Raw genomic sequence first — 24,144 nt, 5'->3', positions numbered from 1 at the left:
GCGTTAAAGTCTTATAGATACTTACTTACTTACGCCTGTTACTCCCAATGGAGTATAGGCCGCCGACCAGCATTCACCAACCCACTCTGTCCTGGGCCTTCTTTTCTAGTTCTACCCAGTTGTCGTTGATTGTTCTCATTTCTGTTTCTATTTCTCGCCGTAGTGTGTTCTTTTTTCTTCCTCTTCTCCCTCGGCACTGAGGATTCCATGTGAGGGCTTGTCTTGTGACGCAATAGGGTGATTTCCTCAAAGTCTGCCCAATCCACTTGCAGTGCTTCTTCTTGATTTCTTCCTTCGCTGGAATCTGATTTGTTGTCTCCCACAGTAACTTGTTGCTCATTGTGTTTGGCCAACGGATCCGAAGTATCTTGCGTATACAACTGTTGATAAACACCTGAATCTTCTGGATGATGGCTTTTGTAGTTCTCCACTTCCCAGCCTCATACAGTAGAATTGTCTTAACATTTGTATTGAAAATTCTGATCTTGGTGTTGGTTGACAATTGTTATGAGTTCCAGATGTTCTTCAGTTGTAAATATGCTGCTCTTGCTTTGCCGATCCTCGCCCTCACATCAGCACCTGATCCATCGTGTACATCGATGATGCTGCTCAGATATGTAAAGGTTTCCACACTCTCCAAAGCTTCTCCGTCAAGTGTAATTCGATTGGTGTATGATGTATTGTATCGGAGAGTCTTGTTTTTCCGCTTGTTTATATTGAGACCTACTGCTGCTGAGGCTGTTGTTACATTAGTCGTCTTCTCCTGCATTTGTTGTTGCGTGTGTGATATAAGAGCCAAATCACCTGCTCCAGTATCCTTAGGGAACAAATGGTGTATGATTCAATCGTTGGTCACCGACTACCATGGAACTGCATCTCCTCACGATGCTCCACTGCCTTGTGGATCAGACCTTTAGGTCAAAGGCTCGAGGTGTGGCCCCCTAAGATAACCACCTGTTTCAGTTTTAGGCACCTGAGCAGTATCACAGCCCTCACACAAATCAAATGAGATTTGTGCGGCGCATATTTATCTCGTGCTTCCTTGTACCAATATTTATGTGTTAAAATAAATAAATAAAATAATTAAGGTTAATTTGTAGTATAAACTGTCATAGAACTTTACAATCTCTGTCAATAAATCTCTCATGGATAAAATACTTTCGGTGCTTTGCTTTTGCAAACATTTATTGTATTTTTATTTGAACACATAAATATTGGTACAAAAGGGCACCAAAATACATATGCGCCACACAAATCAAATGAGATTTGTGTGAGAGCTGTGATACTGCTCAGGTGCCCAAACCGAAGCAGATGGTTTTCTTAGGGGGCCACACCTCGAGCCTTTGACCTTAAAGTCTGATCCATAAGGCAGTGGAGCATCGTGACGAGATGCAGTCCCATGGTAGTCGGTGACGAACGATTGATTCATACGCCATTTGTTCCTTCAGGATACTGGAGTCAGCCCATGTGCACCATTGGTTTGGAATGAGGGTTTCACAACTCCCCTAGATGGAATTTCCGTGTCAAGCAACCCGAATAAGGCGCCTGACATTCTTTTTTCGTCTTCTCAATTTCGTAATTAACACCCCCGCCACGAGAAGGCAGTGAGTAGGACTTCCCTGTCAGAGGCTATATACGCGTGGCCATATGAGAGTATTTCGAGAGGAAGAGTGGAATCTCCTCATTCTCGGCCGTATCAGGGCATTTTGGGCAAACATTATTTCTACTTGTTCGATTTTTACCTCTTAATTTCCTTTTTCGAATTCAACAATTAGACATTTGTAATTTATGACTTAATAACTATATCACGTGAGCTAGGAATCCTTAGGGGGGAAAGAAGAATAGGAAGGCAAAATAACACACTGTGTCGGCAGTTGAAATCAAATATGAAAAGGATCAACAGCAACTGGAAAGGATTGCCCCGGAGAGAATTCGATAGAGAATGCTAGTTAGTGGCCTATGCTTCTCCATGAGGAGTAATAAGTATAACTGATCCACAAGGTATAACCGATTACATAAGTATCATTATCCTTATCCTCTTGAAAACAATCTCTAATTTAAAAATTTGTCATGAATCAAATACACACATATAATTGACTTACCAGAATTTAATAGAATAAAACATCTCATACATCCCCATTCAAATGAATCAAAATTATGTCTTTTTATACTACTAATTAGTAGTAACAAATTACTATTATTATTATTATGATTCCAATTTGATCTATTACTACTATTACTACCACTAGTAGTAGTAGTTGTAGTACTACCATTACTATTCCATAATTCATTGGTATCATTTGAATTTTGTTCTAAACCACTTTCAATTTGACATCTATCCAAATGGACAATTGATTGGTTGCTGTGGAGATGATTTGATGGGATTGAGGTTGGTTTATTGAATTTGTAATATTTAGAATTATCATGTTCATGTTGAGGATGAGGATGACGATGATGAATGGAGTAGATCAATGATTCAATCTGTTTGATTATGATCTCTTCATTTGGATAATTATGAATTGACTAGAATATAAAAGTAATGAACAAAGAGTTTTTTTAAGGAAGTATATGAAAGTTGATCTGATATTCAGTCTTAAATAACATGGAGCCCTAAAATGTATAACCACCAGTCCAAATCCTTACATTATATCAGCAAAGTGAAATACAATATCATCAAGACAATATATCAGATTAGTATTGAAAGTACTAATGTGCTGTAGGTTGCTTACATCCATATAAGTAGTATATGATGATTGTCGAGCAGAGAATGTATTTCAGTAGAAGATCGCTAAGGAAAGAACGGAACCGAAACGCAATTGGTATGAAAATGCATGAACAATAATAATAATCGGAGATGATGGACTGATATTCACCGAAGGAACTTTGAAGATTGAGACAATCGATTGGTAGTTTACAAATGAACTCTTTACTGTATGGTTGTTAGATTTTAGTGAGATAGTCTGTGATCTTCGTGCTAAATACATTCGACTGTCCCCACTCGTCTTTTTGTTCACTACACTAACAGTATCAGTGGTAGTGGTAGTTGTAGAAGACATCTCGTATGGACAATATGATTCGAGAAGAAGGAATAAATTCATTAAGTAGAGAAGTGTCAAACTCCAAATCTAGTCAGAAGGGATTTTGTGGAAATTTCAGTATTCGCATAGTTGAAATCATGAGTCAATTGTGGCTAGACCACCATGAAAAATCTGGAAGCACTGGATGGCCGTTTCGTTCTATTGTGAGACTTTACAGCGGGGTCGTGGATGCGCACTCCTGAGGAGTCCAAGAAAAATAGGATGAAACGGCCATCCAAAGCTTCTAGGTTTACCATGATGGTTTAGCTTCAATTGATTCATGCTTTCAACTATAAAATATATCTATATAAGGTTATAATGAACAATTTTTATGATTAATATGCTAATTAATAATGATCAATTGAATCCATAGTTACTATAAATCAATAAATAAACAATCGTTAAATAATTTATTAAAAAGAGAAAAAGTTAATTCAATAAATTTTATACCCAGATGTTTCAATATTTGTTCCTGTTGATTTATATTTTAATCAATAAAATGATATCGCAAGTAGATACATTCATAACTATACTCACACACACACGCACGCACACACGTACGTATAGAGATATGTAAATACATCAAAAGATGCACACACGCATAGATACATACACGCATAGATACATAGATACATGTTTACACATTAAATATTCACGTGTATGAAAACATAATTTGTTTACTAATTTAAAAAAAATATAATTCCTAAGATGTTGCTCTTTTTCCTGGCCCCTACCCCCTCCATCCTGTAATTATTATTACTTAATATTATAATGTGTAGATATGACCATCTTTTTCTTTTTTTTTTCTGTTTTACTACCAAAAAAAAAAAGAAAAAATCTTATCATAAATATGTGGAAATGTTTACTGTTGATAAAAAGGAAAAAAAATGATTTGTTACTAAGCCTTGTTGATAAGTTAAATGTTTTATTGAATCTTTTAGATTGGAAATTTCTTTAAATATCCTTGGTCTTGTCATATTGTTTCAGATTTATGATGATAATAATAATAATAAACCGTTTGTAAATTGTTCTAATAAAATGAACTGATAAACATTTTAATATAGTTGAGATCATGAGTCAATTGAAGCTAGACCACTATGGAATATCTGAAAGTACTGGACTGCCGTTTCGTCCCGAGTGTGGGACTCCTCAGCAGTCCGCATTTACGATCCCGCCTCGCGAGATTCGAACCTGGCGCGAGACTGATAAGTCCTGTGTTCGAACCTCGTGAGGTGGGATCGTGAATGTGGACTGTGGAGGAGTCACCCACTGGGACGAAACGATCCTCCAGTGCTTTAAGGTTTTCCTTGGTGGTCTAGCTTCAATTGGCTCATAATTTCAACTATATAAAATTGCTAAAATCTCCACAAAACCCCCTTCTGATAAAAATATTTTAATAGTTCAGTTTATAAGTTGATGTCCTAGGATGGGAATCGAATCTAAAACCTTCGGTTCCAGTCCCATGTATGGTATCGTCAGTGAGCATTGCTGAGGAGTCTCATACTAAGACGAAACGATCGTCCAGTGTTTATAGGTTTTCATTAATGATCTAGCTCACATTGAATTATGAGTTCAATTCTTAAACTTGCTACAATCTCTACAAACCCCCTAGTCTAGAGGGGTTCGCGCTCGAGCGCGAAACTGATAGGTCCTAGGTTCGAATCTCGTGAAGTGGGATCGTGGATGCACACTGTTGAGATGTCCCACAATAGGACGTAACTGCCGTCCAATGCTTCCAGGTTTTCCATGGTGTTCTAGCTTCAATTGATTCACGATCTCAGATATTAAAATTTGTAAATAAATTAACTGAAATTCTACTGATTCATAGAGTTAATCACGTTAAGTAGTGGGCCCTTTATTTATATACCATTATAAATTTTTAAATGATTGGAGATCACTATTGAGAGAAAATTATGCTTAGTTGATATTTAGTAAAATTAGATAATAGACAAGTGTTTCATCCTATCTAGGACGCTTTAGATGGATTTCCTTCCATTTCAGTGTGTAAACATTAGTCCTGGGATTCAGGTACATCCATCTGTTGAGTCTTAAATAGAACGAAACATGTGACTTGGATTCCACTGCTATCTATTATTCAATTTTATTAAAAACTTGTAACTAAGTGGCTATAATCAGGCAATCCACTCAAAATGCATATAAACCGACAGAGACTGATCTATCACAGTCTCTAATATCAACAACATTCAATTATAAATCTTTAAAAATATACTCCATCTAGATATCTGGTTAGTTTGTACATATGTGGACTGTTTACGAAGTTATTTCATGGAATAAACAATATCATATTTAGAGATGTTTTTTGTGTTATTCTACTTGTAACTGGTTAGTGTTTTTTTTACAAGGTTGTTTTCTACGGGCTGTGATACTGTCCGGGTGTCTAGATCGAAGTAAGTGGTTTTTTTGAGGGGTCACACCCAGAGGCCTCGACCTAAAGGTCTGATCCACAAGACAGTTGAGCAACGTCAATAGATGCAGCCCTATGGTAGCCAGTGACCAACAATAGGTTCATACGCCATTTGTTCCCTCAGGATACTGGAGTCAGCCCATGTGCACCATTGGTTCGGAATGATGGTTTTATATCTCCCCTAGATTGATCCTCCATATCCATCAACCCGGTTTACGTTCCCACTGGATATTGGCTTTTCGTTTCCTCACTTTCGTAAACAACACCCCGCCACTAGAAGGCAGTGAATAGAACTTCCATTGGAGTGGCTGTATACGTGTGGCCATATGAGAGCATTTGGAGAGAGAAAGTCGACTCTTTTTGCCCTCGGTCGTACCACAGCATTTGAGGGCTAATTTTCATTTAGGTATATAGTCAGATAAATAGTCAGGATGAACATTGGCCTTCTGTATTGATGAAAACATCAAACATTTGGTTACTTTTGTCTTCTGAATAAATATAGACGAACTGAGTTCGGAAAAATCTTGAATCTTCATGATTCCAGCTAATTTTTTTGGGAGGGGATGGAAAACTGTGTACTATAATCTTTCCAAGGTTTTTGACACTTGAAATGAAGTTGGAAAAGATTGGATACTACACTGACTGTAAAAATTTCATTCATTCTTTTGGTTTGTTTAAATGTATCATCTCTCAACTGTGAAACCTCTTGATAACTAGAGAATATCTAGTAACTAATTCATCACCATTTGAAACTCCCTCAATAATGAGCACTTACAACCTTAAATGGTATACATATCACAATGAGAATAGTATATATTCAGGTTACTTAACTTTCCAGTGGTTGTCCTCCCTTCTCAATGGTCTAATGTTTGTTTATCCCCAAAATAACAGTTCATTTTTTTACATTTTCTGTTCTCTGTCTAACTATTCATTTTATAATGTGAAAACTAAAAAAATTTCTTAATTTTCAACACCTCGTTTACTACACCAAAAAGAACTCATCATTATACCTGCTAGTAACTAACTTTTCCTAGTGAAATGTCCATTGACTGTTAGAGTTCTGCCATTTACGATGTGCGACAAATATTATGTGCTCATGAATCATGGTTGTTCAATATCATGAAATTAAAAATATTTTCATAGTTGAAAGCATGAGTCAACTGAAGACAGACCATCATGGAAAACCTGGGACCACTAGACGGCCGTTTCGTCCTATTGTGGAACTCCTCAGCAGTGTGTATCCACGATCCTGTACTCACGAGATTCGAACCAAGGACCCACCACTCTAGCGCCAGAGCACATAACCGATAGACCACTGAGCCGGCATCCGATGGTGTTGATGTCTAACTTCAAACAATCCACGATGTTTGAGCAACCGTACACCAATTGTCTTTAGTGAGTTCCTATCTCACAACAGACTTGGTTGAACTCCACTGGTCACTGCTTAACATTAGAGCTCTAGGAAATATCTCTGGATAGAATAGTTAGCGATATAAAGTCAAGCTTTTACTGTAGAATACTAATTTTCTACATTCGATAACAGATTGAGTTTTGCTAGCTCACTACTGAGGAGTTTCAGTCTAAGAAGAAACAATGATGTCTGATTTAAAATAGTTTTCAAAGTCATAACAATAATAATGATTCACCATAAGTTTTCTTTCTCACAGTTAAAATAAGGAATCAACCTAAGTTAAACTATCATTAAAAACCTGGAAGCATTAAATGGTCATTTCGTTTTAGTATGAAACTCCTCATCAACTCACTATCAGCAACAAACTACTGTGCGAGACAATAAACCAGATTCCAGTGGAGTAAGAAATCAGGAAGAATTGTTGGAAGTGGATAGGACACACATTGAGGAGAACAGACAACTGCATCACAAGACAAGCCCTTACATGAAATCTTGAAGGCCAAATGAGAAGAGGAAGACCAAAGAACACACTACACCGAGAAATGGAGACAGACATGAGAAGAATGAACAAAAATTGGATAGAACTAGAAAGGAAGGCCTAGGACAGAATGGGTTGTAGAATGCTGGTCAACGGCATATACTGCATTGGGAGTAACAGGCGTAAGTATGTAAGTAAGTCCTTATCAACTCACATCCACAACCCCCTCCTTACCGATGAATGACTCAAACCCAGAACCTTCAATCTCACACACTAAACCTTAACCCTACAAACCATCTAACCATGTTAATATCTAACTTTATTTACATTTTTTACTTACTTGACATATATGCATTAAACTAAGTGTTGGCAATGATTTCATTAATAATAATTCACGTTCTTTATCTATTAATTCACATAAAATAATTTGAGTAGTATCTGGTATTGGTATCATACTTTTATTCAATTGATTTGTTGTCTTCATTTCATAATCTTGTGATTCATATAATTCTATTTGTGTAATTAATTCATTTATCCATAAATACTCTTCTTCCGCTTCGTCATCATCGTCATCATCATCATCACCGTTACCATGGTGACGACGACGACGAAGAAGAAGAAGAAGAGGGTCATTTGAATTTCCCGCCATATTTTTGAAATATTGATTCCATATTTGTTTAAATGAATGTAATTTATTTAAAATGTAAGTCATTTGTTTTAATAATTTATTTGACCATAATTTCATGAATTCTATATGATAATGATAATTTAAATAATAAGTAGTATTTAATAAGTAGTTTGTATCTTGTATAATAAGAATCCATTCTTTGATTGTGTTTTGTATATCTATCATGAATGAATGAATATTTTCATAGTGTATTATTGAATTTAATGATGGTAATGTTGCTACTGATGATGATGATGAATCTGGTTGTCGAAATGATGAATTCAATTCTTGATTTAAATCACATCTTATACTACTACTACTACTAATATTATTAGTAGTATTAGTAGTATGAGTAATAGTACTACTACTAGTACTATCAGTAGTAGTATTATTAGTAGTATTATACGGATTCATACAATTCATATTTATATTGTGAAAATTTGTCATAATTGGTGTAGTCATTGGAATTGGAATTGAAGATGTCGATGGAATGGATGATGTTGAATGATGATGATAATGATGATAATAAGTATTATTATATGGTGATTTCTGTTGTAGATTAAATGGTGTCGCATAATGATTATGATGATGTAATGTTGGTGGTTGGTAATCGTAGGGCAACATTGATGAAGTATTACTATTATTGAATGGTAAGTAAGATGTAACCATACTCTCTATCGGTTTATTCATTGAATTACCTGATATATATCTTCTTGTATAGATAGGTTGATTATATAATCTTGAATAGGGTATATTGGATGTATTCAATGTATGTTCATATTGTTCATAATAGGTTTGAGGTAAATGATTAATATTACCATTTGAAGGGGTAATATATTGATTGGTTGTCGGAATATATGAATTTGATATAAAATTAGTAGTAGTATCATTAGTGTTAGTAGTAGTAGTGGTGGTAGTTACTGTTCCATGAAGATAAGCAGTAGCAGCGGCAGCAACTGCAGCAGCTGCAATGACTGGATAAGATGAATAAGGTGTTGTTGAACATAGATAAGTTTGTGTATTAGCTCGTGCACGTTGAACAGCTAAATAATAAATAAATTATCACAAGGGGGTTTTGTGGAGATTTTAGTAATTTTATATAGTCAAGATCATGAGTCAATTGAAGCTAGACCACCATCAAAAACCTGGAAGCACTGGACGGTCGTTCCGTCCTATTATGGGACTCCTCAGCAGTGCGCATCCACGATCCCGCTCTCGCCAGATTCGAATCCAGGACCTACCAATCTCGAGCCAGAGCCTTTAACCGATAGACCACTGTGCCGGTCGGCATCCAACGGTGTCAATGTCTAACCTCAACCAATCCACGAAATTGCGCGACCAACTTCCATTGTACTGAGGTAGATACCTGTCTCTATCTGACTCATGATCTTAACTATATAAAAATAAATAAATTGAAAAACTGAACTGAATTGAAACATTGAATTAGTTAAACAATAATACAATTATAAATTATCTCTTATGGGGATTTGTGCAAATTGTAGCATTTCCAAAGTTGAATTCACGAGATCACCATTGAAAAGCTGAAAGCACTGAATGACCGTCTCATCCTCAGAAGTGTTCATCCAAGATCCTGCATACGGAACTCGAATCCAAGACCTTTGGTCTCGTTAGAGAACGTTTAATCTCTAGATCACTGAGCTAGCCGATATCCAACAGTGTTAATGTCTAACTTCGATCGATATATCGTCTTTCACAACTTTTCATCCATAGTCTGAAGTGGATAATTGTCTCACAGTTATTCAATGCTTTCAGGTTTTCACTAGTGGACTAGTTTAGATTGACTCGACTTTGAAAAATAATTAATAAATTAATATCAGAAAGGGGTTTTGTGGATATTATAGTAACTTTAGTAGTGGAGATCATGAAGCGATTGAAGCTAGACCATCATTGAAAACTGGAAGCACTGGAGGTCTGTTTCGTCTTATTTTGGGACTCCTCAGCAGTACATATCCATGATCCCACCTCACGAGATTCGAACCCAGAACTTATCAGTTTCGCGCGCTGATGCGCGACACACCCACCAATGTCTTCAGTGAGTTACTATCTCACAACAGACCTGATTGAACTCCACTTGTCACTGCTTCTCACAAGAACTCCAAGAAATCCCTCTTGTAACCAGTCACTAGTGAGCATATATTGATTAATATCAGAAGGGGTTTTTTGTGGATATTATAGTAATTTTGACATATTAATGACAACACGTTATATATCTATCTAGGGGTGGCCAAATCAAAACATGATATCAGTTCATAAAGTCACTTACGTCTGATCTGATCCATGTTGATGGTAGACGCAAACTACTTGGTTAAAGTGAGAGCGACTATCGTAACCAATAGTTAGTGACTCTGGGTGACATAGCTTACAATAGCGTAGGTGTATATGCTCTTCATCTTCCCTTAAGCCATAAGATTAAAATTACTTTATACCTTTCCTTCCACGAAATAATTCTTTCTCCCTGTATCATATCCTTACATGAAATGCTTTTTTTACAACCATTGAAGTAAGTGCTTCCATGAATTTGGTGTTCATCTTGTTGTGCTAATGAGTGAGGTATGGCAACTTGGACCGATGTATATATATGTGTCTGGTCCTACGTTGTAGCTGACTGACTGACTCTCTATCATCTCACTTAAAAAAATTCGAGCAAAATACATGACACATTATCTTAATTCTGACTGGATAACTCAAGACCATCAATATATTATACTTTTACCGAATATCCACTTGAGCTACAGATCTCCCTCATTTTAGGTATAGCGTAGTCATTTCACTATTGAATCTAAATTCGACAATTACCAAATATTTCTACACGAATTAAGCATTGATGTTGTTGCCTAGAAGGACAATCCTACAGCTCAAAGAATACTATACAAAACATATCATGTTTTTCCAAGTCCTTATAACTAATCGAATCCTATCGATTAAGTAGTGTAGCTCAACTATTATAAATAAAGACTTCAAGAGGTAATTCCTGGAGTTCTAGTGAGAAGCAGTGTGACTAGTGGAGTTCAAACTACGTCTGTTGTGAGATATCAACTCACTGAAGACAATTGGTGAACAGTTGCTCAACTTCGTGGATTGGTTGGAGTTAGACATTAACACCGTTGAATGCTGACCGGCTCAGTGATCTATCGGTTGAGTGCTCTGGCGCGAGACTGGTGGATCCTGGGTTCGAGTCTCGCGGGGTGGGATCGTGGATGCACACTGTTGAGGAGTCTCACAATGGGACGAAACAGCCATCCAGTGTTTCGAGGTTTTCCATATTGGTCTAGCTTCAATTGACTCATGATCTTAACTATATAAAATTACTAAAATCTCCACGAAATCCTCTTCTGATAATCGTTGAAAACCTGGATACATTAGATAACCGTTCTGTATTGGCCTAGGATCCCTCAGTGACAGTCCTGTTTACCTTTTCGCAACCAGGAATCGAACCCATCATAAATCAATTAATAAAGACAATAATAATCATAAATAACGTTCCATAAATCTTTTCAATTAAAATATACATTGAATGGAGAGTAAGATTATTCGATTAAATAAAGCTTAGATATACATAAATAATCGACAGTTTACTACCCTATGCAAACAGACAAATATTACACATATGTACACATACACATACAAATATATACATACACACACACCATGTAATCTAACAAAAGTGACATAAACTCATGTTAACAAGAAACATAATGAAAATATCTACCCCCCTTTACATCACTTATCTACCCCTCCCCCTGCAAAAATACATATTTTATCTAAATAATCATTCATTCTAAATTGGTTACTATGACAATTGGATGGATGAGAAAATATACCACACGAATAGTAATAATTTTTTTTTTAATGATCAGGGTTTAATTCACACTGCTTAAACAGTTAGGTAACTATCTCTCTGTCTATTTACTCATATACAATATGGAGTATATTGAAAAGAAAAAAAAACTAAATTTATTTCCATGGAAAGTTCTATTTTTTTAATCTCATTGTTTTACATAAAACGAATTTTCTAAGTAAAGTTTGATAGTTATAAACAGAGATAGTTGTTGGCTAGCAATGGAAGAAGGTACAAGTATTTATAAACAGTTGTCGAAAAAAACTAAACATTTACTGGCCGGATACTATCAGCAACAGCGTTTTATGGGAGAGGACAAACCAGCTTCCAGTTGAAGAGGAAATTAGGAAAAGACATTGGAAGTGGATAGGACATACATTAAGGAAATCACCAATGTGCATCACGACTCAATCCCTAACTTGGAATCCGGAAGGGAAGCGGAAAAGAGGAAGGTGAAAGAACACATTACGTCGGGAAATAAAAGCAGATATGAAAAGAATGAATGGCAACTGGAAAGAACTGGAAAGGATTGCCCAGGACATAGTTGGATGGAGAATGCTGATGAGCGGCCTATGCTCCTCCACGAGGGGTAACGGGCGTAAGTAAGTAAGTGGCAATCGAAGCTAGGACGGGCATTTTTTCTTATTTGGAACTCACCAGCTGGATATGTCTGCAACCCAAAGTTGTTGGTGTTCACTCTGGGACTCGGACCCGGTACTGTTCGCTTCGCAGTGTCTCTGAGAAATCATAAACTAAAATGAAGTAACTATTCAGTGCACTTTGAATTTCTATGGTGTTCTAAATAAGATCATCTTGTGACATAATCTATAAAACTTCTATTCACTTCACATTCATCCCCTTGTACTAATAATTACCCGACCGTTGCTGCTACCCTGACGTGGTGGTCGGGCTTGTCTATCGTGATGAAGCGATCGAGCTATACTGGCTGAAACAATCGTTCCTCAAGGTCCTACCATACCAGACAGGTCGGTTGAAGAGCGGTGAGACTAAAAGCAACAAACCCAAGGTCCGGTGGCGAAGTCGTACTACTGACTGTACGGGGTTGTGACGGCAGTAAACTGTTTCCCTCAGACAACCAGCATGACAGCGATGCTGCCTTCCCACAAGGAGGAGTGGGGTTAGAAAAGGTTTACTCTAAAAATGCACACCTCGCCTTATCCCACAGATATCCGTCTCCGGAGGTAACACAAAAATTACCCACAAAAAGATCGTGTGTGACTGGCCTTGAGCAGTTGTCGCTTGGCACTGCGGTCACGCTCTCAGGTCATTAAGACCACTTCTAACCCAATTTCCTTTTCAGGTACCTCTAGAAGAACCCTTCCACGGTGTGGGCAACCGGGAAGTGATGACTGCCCTCATACCTCTAATAGCACTCACTAATAATTACACAATAATTCATTTGTTGTTATATTTTTCAGTCAATCAACCTGAGTATAATTCATATTGTTGATCATATATTCAAAAGTGTTTTCCTCTAAAATAAGAAATTCACTGTTCACTATCACAATAACATTTACTTCATTTCAGTAGTATATTCCTGATGAATCGATTCGTTGACTTTAATTAACAGGATACATCCGTAATAAATCTTACTAACTTACTTACTTGACTACTTCAATGTATGTTCACATGTTAAAGAAACACGTCATATTCTATGTTTGTTAATAGTAGACTATAGTTTACAAAAGAACATATGATATCTAACGTAAATATCAGTCAGTCAGCTACAACACAAGACCAGGCACATATATGCATCCGTGCACGTTGCCACACCTCATTAGCACAACAAGATGAACACTGAATTCATAGTAGTTAATTTAGTGGTGGTATAAAGATATAGTACACGAAGAAAGACAGACATGAAGCAATTTTAATCTCAAGGTTTAAGGGAAGATAAAGAGTGTATACACCTGCGCCATTGTGATTGATTCTGAGCCATGTCACTCACAGTCTCCAACCATTGGTTACGATAGTCACGCTGACCCCAACTAAGTAGTCTGCATCCACCAACATGGTTCAGACTAGAAGTTAGTGACTTCAAGCTCTGGTGTCACCTTTTGGTTTGACCGCCCCTAACTTTCCTCCAATCGTCTCCAACACTAGTCAGCATTGCACGTCGTGGTAATTTGTGTTCAGGCATACGTGACACGTGGCCAAACCATCTCAGTCGATGAAGATTTACAACCTCATCAACTGATTTACCATCATTCCCTAATACCCTGTGTCTAACCTCACTATTACTTACCCGGTGATCCCAGCAGATGAGAGCAATATTTCTAAGGCATCTATAGAATATACAGTTCTTTCTCTCTAATAATCTTTGAACATTAAAATAGTTGTATCTTGTCAATGTTCATTAAATTTGAAATACCCATTTGTTGTATAAAATATTTATGAATTCAGTAACCTGAACAAATCAATATACTAAAATTTCATTATATGTTTACTATTGACTACCTTCGAAAGCGAATCCCTTGCCAATGAATTATGTAATCATGATTAGAGGAGTTCAATTATGTCGAAGATGAAATAATTATCATCAATCTTATTAAATAATGATAATAAAATATCTCAAAATGATTCATTTAAATATATAAACAACTAGATACTAAATCAATAGTTTGTAAGTAGTCAAGAACTATTGTCACAACACTTGAATATTCTGAATTCAGTCTATTATGAGGTAGTAGATATATACTAATAAGGAATCACAATTGATTGATCACTGGGTGATGATCAATGTCATATGTGTTAAGTCCTTTTTAGTGCTATCGATCAAGTTGCAATGTGACGACTAATCTATGTGGCTCGACACTGCATGTTACTTGGCACTCGTCAACAAGGTGTACCTGTAATCTTGAGGGAACTGGAACTCCTTGATGGATTCGATCCCGTGTCATCCAGCATTCACCGGGTCGAATCCGTCAGGGAGCACCAGTTCCATCAAGATTACAGGTACAACTTGCCAACAAGTACCAAGTAACACGAAACCCAGGTACAGGGTTTCCTGTTGACCACCTCCAACTATCATCTTACTAATAAGGTATTCTATACTAAAGTCAATCAGTAATGTAAAACTATGCAAGATTATACTTAATTAATAAACATTAACCATAAATAATTTCATTATTAAACTAACTTTCAATTTATATGTACCATATGGATTCATTATTTGATTCACTATGCCTCAGGTCATATAAATTATGGGGTTGTTTTTTTCTTCTTTCCCTATTGCATAGATTACTAAAATACGATTAAGTAAAGTGGATCATCTATTTTACTTCTATTCAAGTAGATCACTTTTCCTAATATTCAGTATTATTTTATCCAACCACCCACCCAACCCCACACACTCGATGTCTACTTTCTTCCTTCATTCATTTTATTTCCCCCCTCTCTCTCACACTCTTTTTTTTGTTTCACTCGTTTTTTTATGTGTCATTTTTATTCAATCGTCTCTAATCCCTAAGTACCGTTATTTGTTTCAATGATTGAATGAATGAATGAAAAGTCTTGTTGACTTCTGATTACACCCGCATTACGTTTCATGCTTCCTCTTTTAGTTTCCCTTCATCGGTATAGTTTTATTATTAACGCCATTAACCTCTTTCATATATTGAACTCAACTAAAACACACATATCTATCTATCTATCCATCTATCTATCTATCTATCAAGTGGTTTTTATTCGTTAAAAACTTTACTACTTACTACACTATATTGTATTAAGACCACTTTGAGTTATGTAACCGTGTTAATATGGCTTTTGTTTTTTTCCTTGTTATAAATATTCATTTATAACATTATTATGATCTGTATATGATTATTCGAATTTCACTGGGTGGGGGTTGGTTTTTTTCACCCCCTCTCCCCCCCCCGAAAAAATATATCTCTTTCCTAATCAATAGAAAAACCCCCCGAAAAAAATGAGATTCTATTCGCGTGTGAAAAATAGTTTTTTTTGAAAAAAAAATTAGGGTTTAGTTAACAACTAATTTTGCTTAAATGATAAATTGACTATGTAATGATGAGGTAAAAAAAAACATAAAACGGGAAATTCGTTTCATTTTTTTTCTCTCTACACTCCATGTAGAGTATAATTAACTTGTCATATTATTGATAATAATAGTACTACTAATAGTAATAGCAGTAGTAGTGATAGTAGCAGTAGTAGTGATAGTAGTAGTAGTAGTAGTAGTAGTAGTAGTAGTAGTAGTAGTAGTAGTGAGATAGCAACATAGAAAAAAGAAACTGTTGATCGATTATTTCACTTATCATTGTGTATCTATATGCATGATAATTAGAAAAAACAGATAAGGGGGGGGGTATGAATAGTACCGAAAGGGAGAATATAAAGATCGGTAAATAGATAAGCAACTAAATGATGTAACCCGTTTCACTATTTTACGCTATTTATTTCTAATTTAAACAAATAAATAAATATCTGATTAGATTCAAATAATTTATGACAGAAAAAGAAACAGATGATGATTGTGATCTATTTAATAACATTATTTTCATAGTTGAAATCATGTGTCAATTGAAGCTAGACCACCATGGAAAATCTGGAAGCACTGGATGGCCGTTTCATCCTATCGTGGGACTCCTCAGAAGTGCCTCTCTACGATCCCGCCTGGCGACATTCGAACCAAGGACCTATCAGTCTCGCGCCAGAGCACTTAAACTCTAGACCACTTAGCCGATCGGCATCCAGCGGTGTTACTGTCTAACTCCAACCAATCCACGAAGTCTGAGCAGCCGTTCACCGTGGAAGCTGGGATGCAGGTACATACAGCTGACGAGTCCCAAATAGGACGAAACGCGCGTCAAACTGGGTTCCACTGCTAGCCACTATCCATCTTTGCTTACAATGCTGGTGGATTAAGGCTATATAGAGGCAATAGACACAGTATGCACATATGCCAACTAGAAACTGACCAGTTGCAGTCCTAATCATCAACGGGAAGATTCAAACAAACAATACTCAATGAATTTAGTAGTATATATTGTTCTCAAATTATTGTAAATTATGTATTAAAATTAATAACTTACCAGATTTTTTCATACCAGCTAATAAACAACGTGATAAACGACATGCTTGACATTGATTTCGTCTTTGTGCATCAACTGGGCATTGTCCACCAGATCTACATACATAATTAGCTGATTTACGTACAGAACGTTTAAAAAAGCTTTTACATCCTTCACATGTATATTGACCGTAATGTTTACCGCTACTTCGATCACCACATACCTTCAAAATCAATAAAACGGTATAAAAAGACATTCATCGATCAAATTTATTGTAGACAACAGTTAAATAATAATTTTCACTGAAAGGTACAGATGGTTTTGTAGTGCTGAGACAGATAATTCATTGGATTCTATCTGAGTGGCATGATGGTCAAGCTCTTGTTGTGAGACCTGAAGGTCTAGCGTTCAATCGTCAGTGTGGTCACATGTGTTTATTGTTGAAAAGTCCCACTTTTAAGTTAAAACAGAACTAGAACAAATAAGCATATAAATGTATATAGACGTGGCTAAAGCGGAAATTTCTTATTAACACATTTATGAATAGTATGGATGACTAGAGAAGACAATGTAAACCGTCGTTATGATTTTGAAAGTTAGTTTTAAGGATTTCCTTAACTGTATCTCCCGCTAAATCCTATGTTCATGAAAAACAATTTCTTTTAAACTGTTGGCATTCTTTCAGATTGTAGTCTTGATGTTTAGTTCCTAGCTATAAATATAGATGAATAACCATTTCTAATGGTAGGTATTTACGAAAATTCAAACAGTTTGTTGTTTCTTATGTTGAAGACAGTCATGGATGTGTCAGTGTTAGACAACACTACTGTCTGATATATTTTCTTATTGAAAAATTTCAAAATCAATAACACAAGGTTAAGACTGGAGCAATGAGAATGTATATATGAATAATGGTCAATGTGTTCAAGTGTATGCAATCAAAACTGACTTGTTGTCATAGGAAATACCAAGCACGGCGTGCTCAAACGTGATCTGGTGGTGTTGCTTGACAGAGCGCCTGATAAGGTTAGTATCCATATCGAGTACTTATAAGGCCATTTATTTTTTGAGGGGGTGGAAGGGTGATTTACTCACCTCTACAGTAACATTGTAGAAATTCGTCTATCCTACTAGCATAAAATACTCCGCCTGTAGCTCTTCTAGAGTTACTGCCGGTCCCAAGCCCGGGTAATTTAATAGAGTTGGGCATGGGGTTAGCGACCCCATCCCGTTGAAAAGCTAACTCGCTAAAAAACGAACACCAGAAAAAATAATTCAAACCATTTAAACTCTGCCCTCCAAGTTGAAGAAATAATTATGACGCCTCATGATGAAAGCCGAAATTTTTCGGAAGTCACGAGACCGATACACCTTCTAACAATCAGAGCAACACTCTTTATAGGTACATGGAACGTCCGGACAATGTGGGAGACAGGGAAGACCAGTCAAATAGCAATGGAAATGAGGAGATACAACTTGGCAGTACTCAGAATCAGCGAAACCCATTGGACCCAAGCTGGACAACAAAGGCTAGGTACAGGAGAGATGCTGCTGTACTCCGGTCACGAAGGGGAAAAGGCTCCACACACTCAGGGAGTTGCTCTAATGCTGTCCAAAGAAGCACGAAATGCACTTGTAGGATGGGAATCTCATGGACCCAGTATAATCAAAGCATCATTCAGAACAAAGAAGCAAGGGATCACAATGAACGTTATCCAATGTTATGCACCCACCAATGATAGCAACGACGATGATAAAGATCAGTTCTATGAAAGGCTGCAATCAATTATAGAGAAGTGCTCGCGAAAGGACCTCACCATCCTGATGGGAGATCTAAATGCTAAAGATGGAGTGGACAACACAGGATATGAAGATATAATTGGACGACATGGACTAGGAGAGAGAAATGAAAATGGGGAGAGACTTGCAAACCTATGTGCATTCAACAAATTGGTTATAGGCGGCACAATATTCTCACACAAGCGCATACACAAAGCTACATGGATCTCACCGGACCACACCACAGAGAACCAGATAGACCACATCTGTATCAATAAAAAATTCCGAAGATCAATGGAAGATGTGAGAACCCGGAGAGGAGCTGACATAGCTTCAGATCACCACCTGGTTGTGGCCAAGATGAGACTGAAGCTAAAGAAACACTAGAAAACTGGACAAACAGCACTACAAAGGTTCAATACAGCCTTCCTTCGAGATCCTGACAAGCTCCACGAATTCAAGATAACTCTCAACAACAGGTTTCAAGCTCTGCAGGATCTATTGAATGAACAAGAAACTACTTTGGAGGACAACTGGAAAGGGATAAAAGAAGCACTAACTTCAACGTGTCAGGAGGTTCTTGGTCCTAAGAAGCATCATCACAAGGAATGCATCTCTATGGGTACCTTGGACACGATTCAAGGAAGAAAGAAAAAGAAACTAGCAATTAACAACAGTCGAACGCGAGCAGAAAAAGCCAAAGCACAAGCAGACTACGCAGAAGCAAACAAGGAAGTGAAGGAAAGCATTAAGGTCGACAAGCAGAAATACATGGGAGAACTAGCAACGACGGCGGAAAAAGCTGCAAGAGAAGGGAATATGAGACAACTATATGATACAACGAAGAAATTGGCAGGGAGATATAGTAAACAATAGAGACCAGTCAAGGACAAAGAAGGAAAGACAATCACTGAGACTCAAGAACAGAGGAAATAGTGGGCAGAATACTTCGAGGAACCGCTGAATAGGCCAGCCCCATTGAATCCATCGGACATCAAACCAGCACACACTGACCTTCCTATAGATATCACTCCACCAACGATCGAAGAAGTCAAGATGGCCATCAGACAAATCAAAAGTGGGAAGGCGGCAGGACCTGACAATATACCAGCAGAAGCACTGAAGTCAGACATTGAAATAACTGCAAACATGCTTCACCTTCTATTCAAGAAGATTTGGGAAGAGGAACAAGTGCCAACGGACTGGAAAGAAGGATACCTCATCAAGATACCAAAGAAAGGAGATCTGAGCAAATGTGAGAATTACAGAGGCATCAGTTTGTTATCAGTACCAGGAAAAGTTTTCAACAGAGTGCTGCTGAATCGGATGGAAGACGCAGTAGACGCCGAAATGCGAGATCAACAGGCTGGATTCCGTAAGGATTGGTCGTGCACAGACCAGATTGCGACACTACGGATCATCGTTGAACAATCAGTTGAGTGGAACTCATCACTATACGTCAACTTCATTGACTATGAGAAGGCGTTTGACAGCGTGGATAGGAGGACATTATGGAAACTTCTTCAACACTATGGAGTTCCTGAAAAGATTCTCAACATTATCCAAAACTCATACGATGGACCACAGTGCAAAGTGGTGCATGGAGGACAGCTGACAGATGCATTTCCAGTAAGGACCGGAGTCAGACAAGGCCGTCTACTCTCCCCATTCCTCATCCTTCTGGTGATTGATTGGATTATGAAGACTTCGATATCTGAGGGGAAATACGGAATACAATGGACTTCTCAGAATCAATTGGATGATTTGGACTTCGCAGATGACCTAGCCCTCCTCTCTCATACACACGAACAAATGCAGATGAAGACAGTAAATGTAGCAGCAGTCTCTGCATCGATAGGCCTTCACATTCACAAAGGAAAAAGCAAGATTCTCAAGTGCAACACGGAGAACACCAACCCAATCACTCTTGATGGCGAAACTCTGGAAGAAGTGGAAACATTCACATACTTGGGAAGCATCGTTGATAAACAAGGAGGATCGGATGCAGATGTAAAGGCGAGGATCGACAAAGCAAGGACAGCATTTCTACAATTGAAGAACATATAGAACTCAAAACAACTATCAACAAATTTGAAAGTGAGAATCTTCAATACGAACGTCAAGACAGTCAGTCCTACTGTACGGAGCTGAAATGTGGAGAACTACAACGACCATCATCAGGAAGGTACAAGTATTTAAAAACAGTTGTCGTCGCAAAATACTCAACATCCATTGGCCGGATACTATCAGCAACAGCGTTTTATGGGAGAGGACAAACCAGCTTCCAGCTGAAGAGGAAATTAGGAAAAGACATTGGAAGTGGATCGGACATACATTAAGGAAATCATCAAACTGTATCACGAGGCAAGCCTTAACTTGGAATCCGGAAGGGAAGTGGAAAAGAGGAAGGCCAAAGAACAGATTACGCCGAGAGATTGAAGCGGATATGAAAAGGATGAATGTTAACTGGAAAGAACTGGAAAGGATTGTTGAGGACAGAGTTGGATGGAGAATGCTGGTGAGCGGCCTATGTTCCTCGACGAGGGTTAACAGGCGTAAGTAAGTTAGCAAGTAACGAGCATAAAAAGTACACTAAGCTTTTTTTTCTGCTCTATGAAAACTAGCTTTAAAAATTCATCTACTGATCATTTGCGGTTCATTTTCTATTTAACGTTTCTTGTAAGGAATCATCTGACTTGCTTTGTAATACAATATCAAAGAAATAAATTCCCATAAGTCTCTTTTCATGATAGACTATAAGTTTTAAAAGAATAAATTCTACAGTCTCAGTGAAATATCATGATACAATATCCTAGTTAACGTCAGTTGTTTACCATCACATACTGATTACTGAATGATGTTAGAAAATATGAACAATTGAATTATCACATATACTTGAAATCATGAGTCAATTGAAGCTAGACCACCGAAGAAAACCTGGAAGCACTGGACAGCCGTTTCGTCCTATTGTGGGACTCCTCAGCAGTACGCATCCACGATCTCGCCTCACGAGATTCGAACCCAGGACCTATCATCCTCGCACCAGAGCATTTGATCGATAGACCACTGAATTATCAATTCACTAGTCTGAAAGTAATCAACTCATTCACATTTGTGCTCTGATAATTCTAGGATTAATACTATATGTGGAATTGTATTTATGTGAATTAGACTGTTGAACAATTATATAATTTGTACCATGTCAGGTGATCGAAGATAATAGACAGGGAGTTCTACTCGGCCTAATTTTCATGCTAACTGATGTTTGTCAGCAAGGTGTACCTACAATCTTGATGATATGAATACTCCCTCCAAGACTTGAGCCTGCGCCTCATAGTTTTATACATTACCACTAAGATATTCGGATCTCAATTGATCGCCTGTAAAAATTAAATCTTTACGACTGACTAATCTTTGAATAGTGACCAATGTCATGTGAATCTGGCCCTTTAAAAGGCTCATCAATTTATATCGATCAAGTTTTAATATGGTCACATGATGTCTACCTGATTTGACATAGTTGACTAACTCCAGCTGCCCAATATCAAAATGTAGTGCATATGATATCAAGTCATGTTGACAATGGCTAAATTGAAATCTAATCGATAGAATTTGATTGGAACAATGGATTAAACAAATATGATTTGATAATTAATCATAAACCAGTGTAAATTAGAATGTGCTATATGAGCTTACTGTTTTATTGTAGTTACATAGTCTACAGGAATTATCATATTTCATTCATAAGATTTAAGAATTCGAGCTATGATGTATGAATAAAACAAAGATAACAAATGCATCAGAATGAAGTGAATTCATTTCATGTCATGGATTCTCACCAACTACTACTTACCAACTACAAACAATGTGAGAGATTTAAGCAGAGATGGATGTGAGCTAGTAATGGAATCCAGAAGATGCATTTCATCCTATTTGAGACTCATTTATTTGATGTATTTACATCTAAGAGTTGACATTTACTCCGGAACATATATGGCAAAAGAGATTGATCAATTGCAGTCCTAAACACCAATGGAAAGATTCAAATAACTAGTATGGGGACTCCTTAGCAGTGCACATCCACGATCTCGCACTTGGTTTCTTCAAACCGAAGACCTCCGGTTTCTCGCGAGAATACTTAATCTTTAGAGCATTGAACCTTTTTTTCATTTTTGGGTCATTTATCAGCTTTGCCGATCTCGCTTCGTTGTTTTGCTAAATTTTACGATTACTATTATATAACGCCAATCAGAAATAAAATGCCTGACACCAGAAAGTTGAGGGGATCGAATAGAAGAGAATAAGAACAGAGAGTGATTGGTATAGAAATGAGGAGTCAATCAAGTCTGAGACAATAGATCAACATTTTGCAAATGAAGTATTTTCTATATGGTTCATATATTTTAGTAAGAGATTCTGTAATTTTGTATTCAAATACATTTGATTGTCCCTACCTGCGTTCTCGCCCATTACAGTAGTGTTATGAGTAGTAATAATTATAACCAAACTTGTGTTTTCAAAAGGATAAAATTGTAATTCTTTCATCACATCTTGGTAACTTCTATTTCTCACTATTGCAGTTTCTCTTACAAATTTCCTTGCCCGGTCATTCTTGTTGCTATCCGGATTCCTTTTGTTCTCCTTTCTCCGAATTTTCTCTTCTGTTAGTAAGAATCCTACTTTCAATTCTTGATATACACTACTTATATCTGTCTGTATAAGTAACATAAACCATAACAGTAGTAGGAGTAATATACTTGATACAAACACTTAACAACCTTGTTGTTGATTGCATACACTTGAACACATTGACCATTATTCATATATACATTCTCATTGCTCATTTCTTGACCTGGTGTTATTGACTTTGGAATTTTTGAATAAGAAGAGATATCAGACAGTAGTATTGTTAAACACTGAACATCCATGACTGTCTTCAACATAAGAAACAACAAACTGTTTGAATTTTCGTAAATGCCTACCATTAGAAATGGTTATTCATCTACATTTATAGCTAGGAACTAAACACTAATACTACAATGTGAAAGATTACGAGGGATTTTTTCGTTATCTTAGATTATATCATAAATCAAGTCTAGAAATAACACTAACTTACTTGACATAAATGTTGGATATCATCAGTACAATTACTGGAAGAGACATCTTCACTCTCTTCAACTGTATCATTGATGTCATCCTCATCACCATCATCATTATCGTTCTCGTCACCGTCATCATCATCCTCTTCAACACTAGAATTACAATGAATAATATCATTCGATTCAATATTCTTATCATTTTTCATTAAAAGTTGTTTATTATGAATTAATAAAGCTGATTTTTTAGAGTTTACTGTTTCTATGGATCCATAGGTTAATGAAGTTGATCCATTAGGGG

At 36.9% G+C, this 24,144-nt stretch overlaps 1 protein-coding gene across 1 annotated transcript; it reads right to left on the bottom strand.

Moving 5' to 3' along the window:
- Nucleotides 1-5,900: 5,900 nt before the first annotated feature.
- Smp_139360 (putative nuclear receptor) lies at nt 5,901-23,675 on the bottom strand (the record flags this gene model as incomplete). The annotated part of the gene is made up of 5 exons (XM_018798787.1): nt 5,901-5,948; nt 7,732-7,901; nt 7,992-8,345; nt 16,990-17,191; nt 23,505-23,675. 5 exons carry the CDS (start codon nt 23,673-23,675, stop codon nt 5,901-5,903), a joined length of 945 nt encoding a protein of 314 aa, XP_018653694.1.
- Between the last annotated feature and the right edge of the window lie 469 nt (nt 23,676-24,144).

This window comes from Schistosoma mansoni, chromosome 7 (genome assembly GCF_000237925.1).
Source record: "Schistosoma mansoni strain Puerto Rico chromosome 7, complete genome".
Lineage (NCBI taxonomy): Eukaryota > Metazoa > Platyhelminthes > Trematoda > Strigeidida > Schistosomatidae > Schistosoma > Schistosoma mansoni.
This window is presented reverse-complemented; position numbering and strand designations above follow the sequence as displayed.